General features: G+C 34.5%; 2 protein-coding genes, 1 long non-coding RNA gene and 1 other non-coding gene across 4 annotated transcripts; 1 reads left to right on the forward strand and 3 right to left on the reverse strand.

The window, feature by feature from the left end:
- Positions 1-765: 765 nt before the first annotated feature.
- On the reverse strand, positions 766-8,043 carry LOC146901560 (uncharacterized). Its single transcript, XM_085731959.1, has 4 exons — positions 7,646-8,043; positions 4,738-6,132; positions 1,312-2,077; positions 766-1,176 (listed from the first exon to the last, which is right to left on the reverse strand). The coding sequence occupies exons 1-4, from the start codon at positions 7,974-7,976 to the stop codon at positions 978-980; spliced, it is 2,691 nt and encodes an 896-aa protein (XP_085588085.1). The 5' UTR covers positions 7,977-8,043; the 3' UTR covers positions 766-977.
- Positions 7,611-13,410, forward strand: LOC146901561 (replication factor C subunit 2-like). Its single transcript, XM_085731960.1, has 5 exons — positions 7,611-8,445; positions 8,525-8,631; positions 9,167-9,268; positions 9,385-9,580; positions 12,948-13,410. The coding sequence occupies exons 1-5, from the start codon at positions 8,293-8,295 to the stop codon at positions 13,062-13,064; spliced, it is 675 nt and encodes a 224-aa protein (XP_085588086.1). The 5' UTR covers positions 7,611-8,292; the 3' UTR covers positions 13,065-13,410.
- A 414-nt stretch (positions 13,411-13,824) lies between these two features.
- Positions 13,825-13,898, reverse strand: TRNAV-AAC (transfer RNA valine (anticodon AAC)). Its single transcript has one exon. It is a non-coding gene; the product is annotated as a tRNA-Val (tRNA).
- Positions 13,899-17,032: 3,134 nt separating this feature from the next.
- Positions 17,033-18,577, reverse strand: LOC146901563 (uncharacterized). Its single transcript, XR_015022139.1, has 2 exons — positions 18,369-18,577; positions 17,033-17,728 (listed from the first exon to the last, which is right to left on the reverse strand). It is a non-coding gene; the product is annotated as an uncharacterized LOC146901563 (long non-coding RNA).
- Between the last annotated feature and the right edge of the window lie 22 nt (positions 18,578-18,599).

An 18,599-nucleotide genomic window follows, 5' to 3' on the forward strand; every position in this document is an offset into this window, starting at 1 on the left:
ACTTCCCTTCTACTTTTTACATACCAGGGATTTTGGGTTTTGCTGAAAAAAATATCAGCTGAATATACTGAGGCAAAAAATGTAGCTATTAAAGGTATTTATTTCATTTGTATGCTATATAACAGGGCTTGGGAAAGGAACATTTTCTATATCTTGGAAGTGTTTTCTTTTTGTGAAGCCAAATCTGTGTTCTCCCTGTCATTCGCTAGAAATGAACAGGGGCTGGAGCAATTACTTCTACAGCAGTACTCAGATGATGATTAACTTAATCAAGACCGAAAACACACATCTAAGTTTTATATTCTTGTTTATAGGGAGTTTCGTAATATATTAAATTATAGCCTTGTATAGATTACACGTGAGGCAGAGGAAGACCTAAAAAAACTAGAAGAGAAACTATTAGAAAAGACTTGGACATCAATGAGGTGGACCAAAATATGGTTTATGATCGAACATTATGGCAATATGTCGTAATTTGATCCATGTAGCTGACCCCTCAGTCTCCACTTAATGGGATAAGGATTAAATGTAGTATAGATTGCATGTCATTTCAAAGGATGTTTTCTAATTGAAGATTTAAAGTCCTTTGTATTCTGAAGTACACATTTAAATACTTAAACACAAGTTTTTTTTTTTAAATAAAAAATAAAAAATCTTACTTGTAAGTTGTTACCCAAGAGCAATCCATGATTTTGCAGTAGGGGTAAAATGATACTCTTCTTGTTTTGCATTCTAAAGAAACTTGCGAAAAATACGATATCTAGCTTTTGTAGAAAATGACTAATTAAATCAGAAAGCAACATAGCTATATTTGAAAGGAAAAAAAAAACATTAGTAAGACCAAGGGGTCGGAACAGAATAAATGAATATAGTATCTTATTGGCTTAATTGATCCTTCAGTCCTCTAACTTATCGAGCTTGCTAAACAAAGGGAGAGGCTGAGAAGACGGATCTCAAGAATTCTGCGCCATGTGCCATCAACTAGCAGCTCTTTCAGATATAGTAAGCCTAAGCCTAACAGTTTGAGTTAAAATAAAAGGAAATGCTTCTGAGGGGCTTTCTTTTAACCATTTCAACTTTGTTATCAACAATTCCACCAATTGAAGGATTTCATTTTCGGTGTGAGACATAAAAAACATAGGTCCATGCCTTTGTAATCTATGAGCCAGATCCTCCCTGACAACATAAAAAACATGTATCAAATTATTACTATTGAATTATTCCTTCAACAAGTAGCGACATAATGATCATAAAAAATATTGCATTGCGAAAGGGATAGTAATAAAGAAAAGAACTACAAAACTAGCAAACCTGCTTCTTGATCGGGAAATAAGACGTGATCCTCTAGATGAGAAAACAAAAGTTTCCACATCATCCCAAAAAGAATCAGTAGAAAATAACACGGGCATTTCTGAATGATCAGCATCCCTCTGCTTCTTCTTCTTAACGGTAGATGTTGATGGGATCAAACGTACACAAAAATTATCATCTCCTATATACAAGAGTTGTACTTGTGGCATAGATGCTATCACTTTGTCATACATTTTATTATTTCCAGGAACACCCAGTCTCGTCTTAAGTTCTCCGATGGAGATTCCGTTCGGGTACGAACTCAATACCTCCCAAGCCGGCCTATAATACACCTTTGGATCTTCACCAAAAAGCTCTATGTACGAAGAAAGTTTATGGATCTCTACATTTTGTGTAGATGTGGGCTCCTCAGCAGCTAAGAAGGGATTTTCAAGACGCACCTTCCAGTTTCTATACCACTCGGGAGGATATTCAAGAGGCACCCGCGCCTTAATATACCATTTACGAGGATACAGGAAATATTTTCCAGTAAAATATTTCCCCTTGAGCACTGAAGACCACCGCCATACTATAAATGCTACTCTGCTGACATAACCATGAGCCTTTCCTGGACATGCAAGGAAGATGCTGTCGTCCGTCCTATCAAAATTTCGAAGCAATATGCAGGAGAAGTCTATGTCTTCATCACCAGATATCAAAAAGCGGTGTATGGGTGAGGGATTTTGAGAAAACCAATCGGCCAAGTATTTGTTCTTGTTCTTTCCACCTATAATAGAGTAGTTAAAGGTCATTATTATTTTAAAAGATAAAGAAGATAAGATTGAATAGTACATTTCAGTAAGTCGTCGTATGGACAAGATTCTAAAACTGATTTTTTTAGTTGCACATTCATCTCAAACCATAAGAACCAAGCTCCATCCATAACAAACAAGGACATACATTCAATCTACAAGTCGACGATCTAATTGTGATAAGTAAAGAGCAATATTCAACATTTCAAAAATTGATTCTTGATATGGGTGTATTAGAAAGGAGTATTAAAAAAAAAAATTGGAATACATAATCTTGCGGTATTTAATCAGGACTTTTCTATAATATAAAAAATCCTATGGTATTCAATTAGGATTTTCAAGATTTTGTAAAGAGAGTTTCACAAAACTCAATTGTATTATTCATTTGAGACTTCTTACAACTTAAAAAAGAATCCATCGATATTAGAAAGAAAATAAAAACACGGATTTTGAGGAATTACTTTACTATATAGATTTTGTATAAGACTTTTTAGTACCGTTAATATTTAATTAAATAGAAAACAATTATATTTACATTGTAAATATATTCTAGCTTACTCTCTAAGTTGCTTAGGATAAAATATTATGTATTCCCTCCGTTTCATAATGAGTGTCGCTTTATTCAATTGCACGCATATTAAGGAATAGAATAAAGCAGTCAAATTTCATAGCAATTTTACCAAACTATCCTAATCAACTATTAGTTTGTTTTTCATTAAAGAAAAAATAATACTTTGGAAGTAGTGTAACATAGTATTAATTGAAGGGTACAATCGAAAAGAAAAAGTTATTATTGCATTGGAAACTGAAAGCGACATTCATTTTGAAACAATTTTTTTGGCTAAAACGACACTCATTTTGAAACGGATGAAGTAGAATATTCCTTTTGTAATCTATAAACACTACAATCTATAAACACTACTACACCCATCAAACAATCCCACCTAAACTCATGGGACTTTTTAACTCTATCATTCCCTGCTTGCAGACCTCTTTAAGTGAGTATTTCTATCTCTCTCTTCCTTTTCTCCTCAAAGTTTATCCATCATTATAACTCCTATCCCATGTATTGCAAATAAAGTGATCAGCAACTGCTCTTTTACTGCTCGTGATTCTGCTCTCAATTTCTTAGTGTGTGTTTGGTATGGCGGTGGCGAGAATTGATTCTGATAGAATTGAGTTTGAGTGAATTGATTTTGATTAAAAGTGAGTTTGAGAGGATTGATTTATGTTTACTTTTTAAAAGTGATTTTTACGAATTGATGTTGTTTGGATAGATTGGATTAAAATTGCTTTTGGGTGTCTAATTACCAAAATAGGTTTTTAATGTATGTATATTTATAAATAACAGTAAAAAAAATATATTTATAAATAACAAATGAATTTTAACTTAAATAAGGAACAGAAAGAAAAAAAGACACGGAACTCCAACCTTAAAAAAAACTCTAACCTAACCCATCTCATACCAATTGGATTTGCTTCCCCATCTCTTAATACTTCAATCTTTTGAGAACCTTCAATTCATACCAATTGGATCTTCATTTATACATATCCTTCAAGTTCTTGTATGTCTCTTTAATTTCTACCAATTTGATTTGCTTCCCCATCTCTCAATACCCTTCTACCATTTCTCCTCCTCCATATCTCTGTCACTCTTTTCCGATTTCTCCATCACTCAAATGGTTGAAATCAGCTGGGTATTCTTTTCCCATATCTCTGATATTCTTTTCCCAACTGGTTGAAATCTGGGTGATGTGAAGAAGAAGAAGAAGCAGTTGTTTGTGTGAATATGGGTAGTTTGGTAAATTATCATTTCAGAGAGAAACGCTATTGTTGAATTGCCGTGGAAGCTTCAATTTGTAGCTTTTGGGAAACCCACGTTTGGGACCAAAATCACTTTCTTGGGATTTGATTTTGCAAAACACCCAAACATCAAAAAAATGATTGAAACGGCGTTTGGGCATCAAAACGTGGGTTTGGGGCGTGAAAACGCTTAACCAAACAGGCACTTAATCTCACTTTCAGCAAACTTTGTTAGGTGCTCTCATTATTTTTACCCTTGGTATTGTAATCGTATAGAGATGTCGATCAATGATAAAAAAAATTGAAAAACAAAAAGTATAAGGAGATCACATAAAAAAAAAAGAGTAAAATTCTATTGCAATAATAATCTTAATAAGCTTTCTCTTAATTTTTTTGATGAAGTTTCTTTTGATGTAATTGGTTTATGCCATAATAATCTTTTTACGATTGCTTGAGACTATGAAGTTGCAGTGAAATAAATAATAATCGTTTTTTGTTATTTTTGTCTTTGATTCTCTTAAATTTTGAATATGCTAGCAATCATCAAAGTCTTGTCAAATCTCATAAGGCAAAAAATCCTTTTAAATCATATAAATTCTTATGATACAAATCCTTTAAAATCGAAACAAAAATGTTTTGAAAGCTCGACGGAGTCTTAAAACTCGAAAAATTCCTCCAAAGTCTTTTAAAATCTATTGGACTTTTTTCCTAATAAAACAGTCCTATAAAATCCAAAACCAATACACTCCTTAATTTCTAGTAAAGAAAGAAAAACAATAGAACTGAAAATGAAGATGGTAATAGTTTTAGTTATACGGTAAGAAAAAAGAACCTGGAATGTGGTGGAGATCAATGCCAGATAGGAAAAGTGCTTCTTGTTTGATCTGTGAAAGTTGAGAAACATCGCCATAAGCGTCGATATGAATTGGGCCCTTAATCCCGTTGGCTCTAAGAAGTCCCATAATTGAAGGTGCTACATTCAAAAAGCTATTTCCGGAGGGGACGCCGCAGCTGTCAAAGTCCCACCATACTGCAACCTTAAATTTAAAGTTATCCCAATGAGGTTGCAGTTCTGATGACTTGGGCTCTTCAAAATGACGAGCACTATGGTCTATTTCTGACTTAGCATTGCTTTTCCAAAATGTCCACCAACTACTAATCCAACTACAGAAAGTAGATGGATTATGTGAAGGGTTTATTTTTTCAAGAATTTCAGGATTTCCATCATCAGACTTAACAACGTCATTGTCAGATTTTTTGGAAATATTGTTGTCATTTGGAAGAAGTTGAATATGCGGCAATGGTGCACGGGCCACATCCACCTCCATAAATTTTTTCTGCAACTCATTTGGAGGCTGATGCACAATACTGTCCATGAACAAAGGATGTGATGATTTACCTTCAGCGTATTCCTCGAGAGGTTTTCCTTGTGAAGGGATAGATTGGAATGATTTTAAATCATCACCCTTGCTGCTAACACACGATGAGGATATTTTGGGAACCCCATCTGCACTTCTATCCATATTTTTACCGTCATTGTGCAAATTTTGACTTGTGGCACCATCCTTCTGGTTATTCTTAACCGCAGATGTCGTTGATGGGACCAAACACACCCAAAAATTATCTCCTCCTAGATACTGGAGTTGTACATATGATATAGAAATTAGAAAGTTGGAAAACTTTTTATTTCCATAGAAGCGTTTAACCAAAGGCATATCACACTTTGTCAACTCTGCACGAAGATCTCCTATGGAGATCCCATTTCGATGTGAACACAATATTTTCATAACTTGCCTAGAAAATGACTTTGAAGCTTGACTTAACTTTATGTCTAAGGTAGGTTTGTATATCTCCTCCGAATTTTGTGAAGATGTGTGCAACTCAACAACTGAGAAGGGGTTTTCAAGAGGCACATTTAAGTTTTCATACCATGAATTAGTGGGACCATCAGGAGGATAGTTGAAATGTTTTCCTGTAAGGTCATCCCCCTTGAGCATGGAAGACCACTCCCACATTATAGTTGCTGCATGGCAGACAGCAGCAACATGAGCCCATCCGGGACATGCAAGCAAGATATTGTAGTTGCACATTCTTAACCGGTGCAATATGCCACTGCTAAAGAATTCTTCCTTACCAAATATCAAAAAGAGGTGCAGTGGTGGAGGATTTGTGGAAACCCAATCATTAAGATCCGTAAGAAAATGCTTATAGGTATTGTTCTTTGTATCTGCAACAATGTAGTCATTATTTATTATTTGAAAGAGTTGTGTTATTTGAACAACTATCTATATGACAACTTTTGAGACAACTAAAATTTCACAAAGAAAATGAAGTATTAACACAAATTCAAAGCAATAGAGAGAAAAAGTAAAAATATCATGCGAGTATGAGAGAGAAAGTTGTCAAATAAGTTGTAAAAAAATGGTTGTACAAGTAAAAAATAATATGGAATTGAAAAAAACATTTAATTACTAAGAGCATGCACAATGGAGACGCTCATTTTTGGGTACTTAAATGGGTCACACAAGTACACATCACTCGTTTATAATTTTTTAATAGTACTCCCTCCGGTCTCAAATATAAGAAAAGATTCCTTTTTTAGGTTCATTGAATAATTAATGTATTTGCTTTACAATGTAGACCAGATACATTAACTACTCAATGAACCTAAAAAAGGAATCTTTTCTTATATTTGAGACCGGAGGGAGTATATTTTGTCCAAAAATAAAGGAGACCCACTAATTTTGTCCAAAAATAAAGGAGTAGTATTTAAAAAACACTCAATCCCTTCAACCCAAATCTCACACAAATTTCTTAAAGGAGACCCACTAATCTAACAATCAATAACTTTATATCAATACATTACAAATTTTTAATACTCCCTCCGGTCCTTATTAAAAGAAACAAAACCAAAAAACATCAAAACCAATACATTTATTAATTAATGTAACATTTTGAATATTTTTACAAATATACCCTCATAAAAAATTGAGGAACATTAAATACACCCACTAATATTCAAAAGAAAAACATTAAATAGGAATAGAAAAGTCATTTAAGCAATAACTATACCTTAAAAGTTGTGATATTTTTTTATGAATAGGACCAAAAAAAAATTGAAAATTTTCTTATATTAAGGACCGGAGGGAGTATTAGAAGAGTGCGGGTCCCGCTTAAGATTGGGGGCCTTAGGTAAGACCTTTGAAAAAGTTTATTGGAAAAACCTAAGTGCTACATCGGATAGATAAGACTATTGAGAAGAGTGTATAAAGAGGAGGCACTCCTCACCTTACAAACCGATTTTGTAAGAATAAGTTACGTCCCAAATTTCAACATGGTATCAGAGCTTGTCGAATTCAAGGCCACCTACTTATTCACGCACCAAGCCCAAAGAGTGTTGGGTGTGATGGGGTGTATTGGGAAAAACCCAAGTGTTACATCGGATAGATAAGACTATTGAGAAAGTATACAAAGAGGAGACATTTCTCACTTTACAAGCTTGTTTTGTAAGGTGAGGAGTGTCTCCTCTTTACATACTCTCTCAAGAGTCTTATCTATCCGATGTGAGACACTTGGGTTTTTTCCAATAAGATATCTAAGGGTATTAATAGGTACCGGGTCTTAAATGTTTAAGACCCTTCATTAGAGATAGTCTAAGTCCTAGCACTAACAGTATATATGTGTACTAGACATATGAATTTTGACAAGAATATAATAAGAGTAGAGGAAAAGGAACGAACCGGTATAAAGCATGCCACCAAAAGGGTCATCGTCGGAAAGGGAGTGTAGAGTAATGTTGGTTGAATTAAGAGCCTCTTTGTCGACATCACCATAAGCGCGAATATGAATTGTACCCATAATCCCGTTAGCTCTAACGGCTGCCGTAATTGAAGGTGCTACCTTGGAAAAGCTAAACCCAGAGGGCACGGGACAGCTGTCAAAGTGCCACCATACTGAAACCTCGGGAGGAGAAGGATATGATGAGAACCCACGCACTTTAAACCTAGTAAAAACCTTGCGAGAAAGACGAGAAGGTAGAAAGGAGAGATTTTTCAGAAAAAGAGGAAACATTGTCGAAGTGAGAAGATACGACAGAGAGGGTGATTGGCGGCGGCGAAGTTGTGAGTCTTGTTCGGATTGGACGAGTCTAGTTATGTATGTGTAATTTTGGGTGTAGCGAGTCTCAATGTATAGGTTGTTGGTATGATTGTAAGTGGAGTTTGATTGTTTTGTGCCTCAGATACTATTTATTTATTTCCCTCAAAAAAAAAAAAAAAAAACTTTCCCATCTTAGAACTCAGAAATTCCCTCCAAGTTTGAAGCCGGTTCGTCATATAGGGTTTGCTTTGGGGTTTCACCGTTTTCATTCACCCTTACAATCACAGACATGGCATCTTCATCATCCTCAAGCAACACCGCCAGCTACGACGTGCCGTGGATTGAAAAGTACCGACCTAGCAGAGTCGTCGGCAATGAAGACGCCGTCTCCTGTCTCCAAGTCATCGCTCGTGACGGCAACATGCCCAACCTCATTTTATCAGTAACTATCTCTCACTCTTCAATTCATCATTCTTAATTACGTTTTCACTGTGCCCTAATTTCCCCATTTTCATTTTTAGGGTCCTCCTGGAACTGGTAAAACCACTAGTATTCTTGCCCTAGCTCACGAGCTTCTTGGTCCCAATTACAGAGAAGCTGTTCTCGAACTCAATGCATCAGATGATAGGTTTCCTTTTTTTTTCTTTTTCTTTTTTCTTTCTGAAATAATGTTATGGCCTGTTTGGATAAACAACTTAATTTGCATCTTATTGCAGACAAACGCTTATATAGAAACTTTTTCTATAACAAACGATAAAAGAAAGTTAAATTGTTTTCGTATAAGCTATAAGCTGTTTTAGGCACTGTTTGTGTAAACAGCTAAATCTGCAGCTTATTACATAAGCGCTTATCATGATAAGTGTTTATATATAAGCTATTTCCATAACAAAAGAGTATCACAAGTGCCTAAACAGTATCACAAGTGTTTATGCAAGTAGATAAGCTCAAATAAGCCAATCTGAATAGACCCTTAATAAGCTATCTTGGAGATATTGTGAAAATAAGCTGAAAACAATTCATGAACATGTCGTAAGATGTTTTAAAAGTTCTCGCAAACAGTTTTAAAAGTGATTATGACAGTATATTAGCGCAAATGAACCAATCAAAATAGGCCCTAAGTGTTTAACCAAGCTATTCACTTTGTTTTAATCTTTTTCCTATAGAGGAATAGATGTTGTGAGGAACAAAATCAATATGTTTGCTCAAAAGAAAGTAACTCTTCCTCCAGGCCGACACAAAGTTGTTATACTTGATGAAGCTGACAGGTCAGTATCGAATTTTAATTTTTTGTGGTGATTTAATTGAATTAACGTTGTTACTTTGCTTATTCTTTGTTTTAATTGGCTTTTACTTTTGTAATTTTAATTTTGACTCGAATCAGCATGACATCTGGAGCACAACAAGCTTTGAGAAGGACAATGGAGATATATTCTAATTCTACCCGTTTCGCGCTTGCTTGCAATACATCTTCTAAGATTATTGAGCCAATTCAGAGTAGGTGTGCCATTGTGCGATTTTCACAATTGTCTGATCGAGAGATACTCGGTCGTCTTATGGTTGTGGTTCAAGCTGAAAAGGTACCTCAACTTTCTATTCTGTGTTGAATTATGGAGTATTCATGTCTGTTGAATTACGAAGTATTCATGTTTGTTTGAGGAATATATGTGTAAACATCATTCTTAATTATTTTATAATCTGTCTTTGTTGAAAATGTGTCGTGTCTTAACATATTAAGTGTTTTATTATCTGTCTTTGTTGGGAATGTTACAGTTAATTGCATGACTCGTTTATCGTAAGACTCTAGATTGATATTTAACTCAATAATTACTATTATTCATGCTTTGATACCCAAAGGGGTTGCTCTTAATTGGAAGAAAAACCATCTGTAATTTTTATTCCTGGCGTCTCAAAATTTGATACTGCCTCTTGGCCTTCATAATATAACTAGTGACTCAAAAGTTATCATCTTCCCTCTTCACTGTCACACACAATATAACTAGTGATATAGAGACAGCAAAGACAGTTTTGCATAATATAGAAATCATGGGATTTCTGCATGGTATATACCGTTTGATACTTTTGAATAGTTGGTTAGAATTACCTTTGTCAAGAATTCAGGTATGGTACATATAGTGTAACACAATATGTACCATACTTTTGAATAGTTGGTTAGAATTACCTTTGTCCACTCTGTTAATAGCTTTAGGTATGGTACATATTGTGTTATATTAGTATAGCGCCTCAGTGGAAGAATATAAATTCTCAATTCCATCTCATCTAGAATTTTTGGATATTCATCGCTACTGTTATATTGTCATCTTATTGTTTGTATTAATACCTTTATGTTTAACTTTTTCCCATTTTCTGTTCAGAACTATAGCAATATTTGCTGCATTATGTGTCTATTATATAGAAGGGCGCTCAAGAAGTGTGACAACTTTGCAGTTCTATTGCTTTCTTGGAACTGCAAAACAAAATCTTTTTCTTTTTTTATCCCCAAAAATATTTTTCTATTAAGCAATATAAAGGATAACGGACTTCAGAAATGCCATTAGTTGGACTTTGGCTTGTTCCGTATTTTAGGAAGATATGTGATATATTGATCTGAAAATTATTGAATTGAAGGTGACACTGGATATCTATAGTTTTCCCATGGCCATAAATCCGACGGTTTTATGACCTATGAAGGATTTAGGATGTTTGACCTCCTGTACTATACTTTAAGCCCTATGATCCTTGTGGTTGTTTGCCTCCTAAGTTCAAGCTGACTAGCTATTTAGACAACTGTTTTGTAGCATTTGACCAGTTCCTTTTTCTTCCTTTTAAGCTAAATTATGTGACTGGCCTTCTTAGTCGTGTTACTACGATGTGATCCAGAAGTATGGTGTTTTCTCCCAGTTTGTTATCTAGTTTTGCATGTAATAATTTAAAGTAACTAACACGAAAATAACTTTAAGTGTAGCAGATATTGACCAGTTCCTTTTTCTTCCTTTTAAGCTAAATTATGTGACTGGCCTCCTTAGTCGTGTTACTACGATGTGATCCAGAAGTATGGTGTTTTCTCCCAGTTTGTTATCTAGTTTTGCATGTAATAATTTAAAGTAACTAACACGAAAATAACTTTAAGTGTAGCAGATATTGACCAGTTCCTTTTTCTTCCTTTTAAGCTAAATTATGTGACTGGCCTCCTTAGTCGTGTTACTACGATGTGATCCAGAAGTATGGTGTTTTCTCCCAGTTTGTTATCTAGTTTTGCATGTAATAATTTAAAGTAACTAACACGAAAATAACTTTAAGTGTAGCAGATATTGACCAGTTCCTTTTTCTTCCTTTTAAGCTAAATTATGTGACTGGCCTCCTTAGTCGTGTTACTACGATGCGATCCAGAAGTATGGTGTTTTCTCCCAGTTTGTTATCTAGTTTTGCATGTAATAATTTACAGTAACTAACACGAAAATAACTTAAGTGTAGCAGATATGAGAATGTTATGTTGGATATGTGGTAACACTAGACAGGATAGGATTATAAATAACAACATCAGAGAGAGAGAGAGAGAGAGAGAGAGAGAGAGAGAGAGAGAGAGAGAGAGGAGGGAGGGAGGGAGGGAGGGAGGGAGGGAGGGAGGGAGGGAGAGAGAGAGTTTGGATAGCACCTATAGAAACTAGGCTTAGGTGGTTTGGACATGTAGAGATAAGACTTGTGGATTCTGTGGTTGGGAGGGTAGATTAGATGGAGGGGAGTCATATCACTAGAGGTTGAGGAATACCTAGAAAAACTACAAGAGAAACTATTAAGAAAGATCTAGCGGTTAATGAGTCGGATAGAAATATGGTATTTGATATTTTGTAAGGTGTTTGTTAGGCCGTGTATGCATTCTTTGTTTTCCTTTTTTTATTCTTTTTAAGGGAAACTTGATATATGATGCTCTCTGTTACTTAAGTTTATTCTTTTAAGGAACCATCATTATCTTGTTTAACAAACATTATATGCTTTATAAATTTGAATTACACCCAATTATTTTTTTTTGAGAAAGAATTACACCCAATTATTATAAAATACACATTTATTTATGGCTTATATATGCTTTTGGTCTCTGCCATTTAAGCAGAATTTGATTTTAATCCTTAAACAAAAAATCCTCATGTTTTACCTATGTAATATCATATTCCACTACTTTTGATTCCTCGTGGAAGATATAACTCTTCTAACATTGATACCACTTTGGTCTGTTTTACATCAAAGAACAAAACAATATACGAACTCGTGTTAGATACAGACCAACTACACACACTATTCTAATTAACAAAGTTTGAATAGAATAAATTTTAGCATTTTATTTAGGTTGGGATTAATTTGCATTTTTCCTCTACAGTCATCAAAATAGAAATGAGAACACGATAAAATAAAATGTGGATCATGCTAACAAGTGTCCTACGACACTGTTTGAAGAATCTAAAAAGAGAAGATTTTGTCTTTAAAATAAAAGTCAAATACTTGTCAGCATGATAAATACATAATTTTCTATAAAAATAAACATTTGTTTTGATTCTTTAAACAATTTACATTCTTCCTCTACATTCATCTAGTTAGATGGCTATCAAACCAATTTACCTTCTTCCAACAATCTTAGAGGATAGTTGGTGATGGGGTTAATACTTTTTTTGGAGGGATACTTGGATTGGTGGCGCCCCTCTTTGTGTGTTTGTATGAGCTGTCAGAAAACATGTTGTCAATTGTTGCAAAGATGTGTCAGGTAGGTTGGGGTGAGGGGGGAGAGGTTTGGAAGTGGAAGCATAAGTTTTTTGCGTGGGAGGAAGAGATGATAAGGGAGTGATGTACTTTGCTTCACAATTTTATTTTACAGCTTGATGTGGCAGATTAATGGCATTAATTTTTAGATCCTATCAAAGGGTACTCATCTTTTTCAATTAATAATTGTTGCAGAAGCGTTTGATGATTCATCTTTTTCAACAAGCATTTGGCATAAAGAGGTTCCTTCGGAAGTCTCATTATTCGTTTGGCGTTTTTTACGCAATTGTCTTCCAACAAAGGATAATTTGATCAGACGTGGCATTCTTCAACATGATTCTAGTCATTGTGCTAGTGGGTGTGATATGGAGGAAACGACTGAACATCTATTTTTGCATTGTGTAATTACTTCAACAATATATGGTCCCTCATTTGAAATTGGATTGGTATCTCTTCAGTTAAACTATCACCATCACGCATATCTGATCACTTATGCAGTTTGGTAAGATAGGAATAGCAAAATCTTTAATCATAAGAAGGAACAGCTGCATCAATTGATAGACAAAATTAAACTCCACTCCTTTTAGTGGTTGAAAACAAAAGAACATATCTTTTGCTTTTGCTTACCATAATTGATGACTTGATCTCTTGATGTGTATGGGTATTAGCATGTAGTTTTGCTTCCTTCTTTGTTTTGTTTTGTTTGGTTCATAACTGTAACCATTGTTAAACTCTTGCTGGTTCAGCACTCTTTTCGTATCAATATATTTCATTTCAGTTGTTCAAAACAAAACAAAAAAATGTCCCTAAGACCCTGTCAGCATTTTCTGCAAAAATATTTACTAATTAAAAATAAAGTGTTTGCTCCTTTTACCTTCGTATACATTGCTTCACTGGGCATGTTTTAGGGAACAGGAATCAATTATAAGGGGTTCCTTGGAATTATTAATTGGTCACGTATTTATGTACAAAACTGACATATTTCGTATGGAAAAAAAAACCCAAATTCAGAGTTACATAACCAAAAAAAAAAAAAAGAATAATATATGGCTTCACCCGGGTTCGAACCGGAGAGCTTCGCCCGGGTTCAAACCGGAGACCTTCAGTGTGTTAGACTGATGTGATAACCAACTACACCACGAAACCTTGGTAAACAATTGAATTGAAAATTAACAAAAAAAAAAAAGTTTCTCTACATTAGCCAAGCAAACAAAAATTAATAGTGGCCATGTAAATCTCTTGGCTTAGAATGTCACTACAATGAACACAGAATTGGAGTATTTGTTGGATGCACACTCACAAAAGGAAACTGTTGCTAAATCAATATGGTCACAATCACAAGTCACAACACAAGCATTGAAATGATTATTGAACTGAGGTAGTGAGGTTTCACCTCAAACACCTTCATTTCTTAAGATTCTCTGAATCCCTGGGACTTTTGTTGAGAGTGGATTCTCATTCTTTTTAAGTTTATGTGTTTTCCTTGTTTTGGGATTCTAGGCCCGTCCTTTTTCTTAAAAAAATGGAAAATCGTGCTATGCAACAAACTAACAAAAGCCTGGGAAGAATATTCACTTTCAAGCAGGCCCGGCCCTGAGGGGGTGCAAACAGCTCAACAGAGCTGGGCCTCCCTCAGCCATGGGCCTCAAAAAAAAAAATTAATACCCACTAGTACTACTGCCCTCCAATTTTTTTTAATACCCCTAGCCATTTTCTGTCCCCTTATTTTTAGCCTTTTAGGCCTATTAGAATTAGGTCCTCTTGTTTTTGGTGTTAGGTGGGGGTTCCTCATGTATACGGTAGTCATTTTCACCTTTGGGTGTACCGCATATATACGACACCTTATATTTATCTTTTAAAAAATATAATTGCTCTTTTAAAAAAATACGTTTTGATTTTATCACTGGCCTCTTTTCATTCCCAGAGTCGAGCCTCCGAATTCTTAGGGACGGCCCTGCTTTCAAGTAGTGCATCCATATACAAGTAAAAATAAAGATACCTACCTAAAAAACTAGTAGATATATAGCTATAACAACATGCTAGGAATAGGAAATAACTCACTCACAAAAATGCTAGAGAAATAATAGATATTTGGCAAGTGAACCAAATACGATCGAAGTAATAAATAATTCGTTTCCACGAGGACCGTTGTTAACTTCTACTCAGCAATTTCATTATCAAAAAGGATGTATTAAATATCTGGTTGCCCTAGACAGTTGGATTGGCTTTTATAAAGTAAACGTAAATAAAACAATAAAAGTTGGTTTTAAGAATATTAGATAGAAGTATGGTTAAGACCTTTGAATCCTCCGAAGCTCTCCTATGGTAATTTGTACTCTTAGTTCAAACAATGATTATTTAGTTTCACGACAGATTAACTTAGTAACTCTACCCAATCCCTTGACCTAGAATTCTCCCCGCAAGTGACAACCCCTTAATCTCTTAAGTGAATTCGAAACCGTTGGAGGTATTAAAAGAACATTAATCCCTATGTCATAACCTAATAATGATCTATCTCTAGCTTGATTACTTAGGTTAAACCTATTACCTAGTTCATAGTCAAAAACCAGGGTCAGTGGTCATTCAATCTCTACGATCAACTTGCATATTCATAAAGCTTGGATCAGTAGTTGATGATAAACATACAAAAAGCATTAAACAAAAAGTAATATGAATAAAGACTAAAATCTCATTGAAATTCAAAAGAGTTCAACAAATTAGGGTTTCCATAGGATTACATCAGATTCATCTCAAGCTTAACCACAAAGAGATTAGTTACTCATAGCTAAAGTACAAGATAACTAACGTAAAAACAACGATTCATACGTGTATTGGATGATTGACTATGAGTTTTGATGGTTGCCCACCAGATCTGCAAAGCCTCCGCTCCAAAATATGCCTTTTCTCTCTAAAATCGTGAACCCTTATTCTGAAAAAGGACTTTTCATTATATAGGCCTTTGAAAATCGGCCCCCGAGCTATAAAAATTGGTGCCCGGATTTTGTCGAATCAAAATTTCATCCTGTGGTTGGAATTCGGTGCCCGAATGCTTGGATTCGGCGCCTGAATTGGAACTTGCTGGAAATCCGAATTCATCATTTTTTTGTGCTTTCAGCTCCCATTATCTTGATAAATCACCCTTAAAATTCCATGAAAATGTCTACTAAACTAGTAATGACAGAGTGTCATCACAACCTCAAACTTGCATCGTTACTTGTTCTCAAGGAACCAACTTAAAATGAAAAATAACAGTAAAATAACACTTTACTACACCCATGGTCATGTCAAAAGTTCAACTTCCTAGTTAGCAAATGATGAGTTAACTTGCTTGGTAACACGTCAATTCCACAACTTCTCGCAACAATATTGAAATATAGCAGGATTCACTCAGTCGACATGTAGAACTACTATATTACCAAAACTTGAAAAATTTCTAAGAATCAATCAAAGCCAATATTATGTACACACTTTTAAGGACTTTTTAGGTTATCACAAGGCTTAGGTTAGGGGTGGGATCATTTGGAAAGTAGGTTTAAGAAAACAACGGAGTTAGACATCATCCTATTGATCTAAAGCACACCATGCACAACAAATTCACATCAGGGGACTAGAGACTTTTTTTTTACTGAATAAAACAACTGATCACTTTTTGACTTTTAAGCATATTATTTTTTTTTTGCTGCAAATTTGACAATTCAGCTTATTTTATCATGCTTATTTTTAATTTTTTTTTATAGCACAAAGTGATTTTCTTTTCTTTTTTCTAGTACCCCTACCCCTAAACTTAGAGTGTTGCTAGTTCCAAGAGCAACCCCAAACTTGAATTTTCAAAATAACACACATAAACATGCCTAACTCCAACAAAATTTTGGGTACATTCATAAAGACTTTAGGTTTGTAATGTGGTTAGTCACCGAAACAAGGGGTCTAAATCCTAGTGGCTCAACTTGGTTTAAACAAAGGATAATTCAAAATAAACAAAGGTGAGCTACAAAGGCTCAAAGTACAAGCAATTTGCCTCAGTGTGTACAATATATGACCAATCAATTACAAAGAAAAATCGCAAATCCTAGAAATAGCATCTACATGGAAACACTCATATTTGTAAAAATTGAAAAATAAATTTAGGTCATAAATTTACAAGCTGAGGTTTCTGGAAGTTGTGGCTACCTAAGCATCTTTCCTGCCGTACACTTCCCTGATAGTAATCATGCAAGCAACCACCTCTTTTGAACTTTTGACAAACTATTCATGAAATCTTTGTTACTGAACTGGCAAAATTCAAGAAAAGTAAATTCATTAAAATCAAACAAGTTCAGATGCATTACAAAATAAGGAACTTGTACAATCTTATTCAAGACACTCTTCAAATATGACTCGATACAAAAGGAAATAACAGAAACAAATAACAAAGCAGGGAAAAGGATGGGTTGCATAAAGAAAAAATATATCACTCATTCTTCTTCCTCTTGTTTGGCAAAAATTCCATGAACTTTGCATAAAGAATCAGATACTCTCATGCGCTCTCTGTTACTCCTTTGGAATTTAAGCTCTCCCACGTTAAAGAAGGATATGTATTCATTTGCACATGAGTGAGTTCTTCAGACCCCATTTGTTGAGACTTCAGGTAGAGACCAACACTTATCACTTTTGGATTGTAGTCCACCACAGTATCCTGACACTTAGTCTCCATCTCAACCAACTTTTGCTGAGACTCATATGCTTTCTCAACAAGATTACCGCACTGGACTAAACTTCAAATTTCTCAAATGGAACTTGATTTGACATCAAGAAATCATCTAAAATATTTTGAAGTCAAGTATTGTAATCGATGTTGATCACCTCTTTCTTCCCTTCACAATCACTACCCTGATGATTTTCCTTGTAAAGATCACATCTCTCATTTACTCTCGAGATTTTATTGTCCAACGTAACAATCTCTTCTGTGTCATAGAGGCGTAAGCTGTCTATCATAGCTGCAAAACTTGGATAAACTTTTTAGCAGCAAAGTACAATAAGATAAACACGAATAGATCAAATCATAAGTTTTTTTTTCAATTTTTTTTATATATAAACAAAAATATAAATGACAGAAATTCTAAATAATAACAAAATTGCCTCGTTGAAATAATTCAACAGTCCCCGGCAGGGGCGCCAAAAACTAAATAGATATTTGGCAAGTGAACCAAATACGATTGAAGTAATAAATAATTTGTTTCCACGAGGACCGTTGTTAACTTCTACTCAGCAATTTCATTATAAAAAAGGATGTATTAAATATTTGGTTACCCTAGGCAGTTGGATTGGTTTTTATAAATATCAACTGATATTTTTGGTCCAATAATTAACAAGTTTAGTATAGTGAAAATGTGATGTCTTTTGAAAATTGCATTTTTTTTTAATCTGTGTTAAAACAATAAATGATTCAAAATGGAGAAAATGACAATCAGAAAGTATTTTTAACACAAAAAATACACTTGCTTATAAAATATTTTTTTAAGAAGCAAAAATGGTACAATATATCATTCAGCTAAAATAATGAAAAAAGATAATTGAACATTAAATCATAGGTTTTGCAATTGAAATTAATATAAAAAATAAAAAGTAAATCAGTACCAGAATTGAGTGCATGATGTGTTGGTATTGCAATGTACATTTCGGGTGACTGTTTGTTTGCAAGTTCGATTCCCTTCCTAAGAACACGAAATTTCGGCAAAAAGAGGTGCAACACAAGGACTTCCCAGGAGGTCACCCATGAAGTTTAATTTGGCAAAAAGAGGTGCAACACAAGGACTTCCCATCAAAAATGACGTAAAATTACGCTAATTAACAAAAAGAACACGAAAT

This window comes from Medicago sativa, chromosome 8 (genome assembly GCF_051527215.1).
Source record: "Medicago sativa cultivar Bolivia chromosome 8, Bolivia_mono, whole genome shotgun sequence".
Lineage (NCBI taxonomy): Eukaryota > Viridiplantae > Streptophyta > Magnoliopsida > Fabales > Fabaceae > Medicago > Medicago sativa.

Bases quoted from the DNA above. Each gene is read 5' to 3' on its own strand.
- LOC146901560 (XM_085731959.1), bottom strand. From the start codon at position 7,976: ATGTTTCCTCTTTTTCTGAAAAATCTCTCCTTTCTACCTTCTCGTCTT. The intron at 6,133-7,645 runs GTTCGTTCCTTT...ACATTGTTGCAG, and splicing joins TGGTGGCATGCTTTATACCG to ATACAAAGAACAATACCTAT. The intron at 1,177-1,311 runs GTTTGCTAGTTT...TTATGTTGTCAG, and splicing joins ATTTCCCGATCAAGAAGCAG to GGAGGATCTGGCTCATAGAT.
- LOC146901561 (XM_085731960.1), top strand. From the start codon at position 8,293: ATGGCATCTTCATCATCCTCAAGCAACACCGCCAGCTACGACGTGCCG. The intron at 8,446-8,524 runs GTAACTATCTCT...TTTCATTTTTAG, and splicing joins TGCCCAACCTCATTTTATCA to GGTCCTCCTGGAACTGGTAA. The intron at 9,581-12,947 runs GTACCTCAACTT...TAATTGTTGCAG, and splicing joins TTGTGGTTCAAGCTGAAAAG to AAGCGTTTGATGATTCATCT.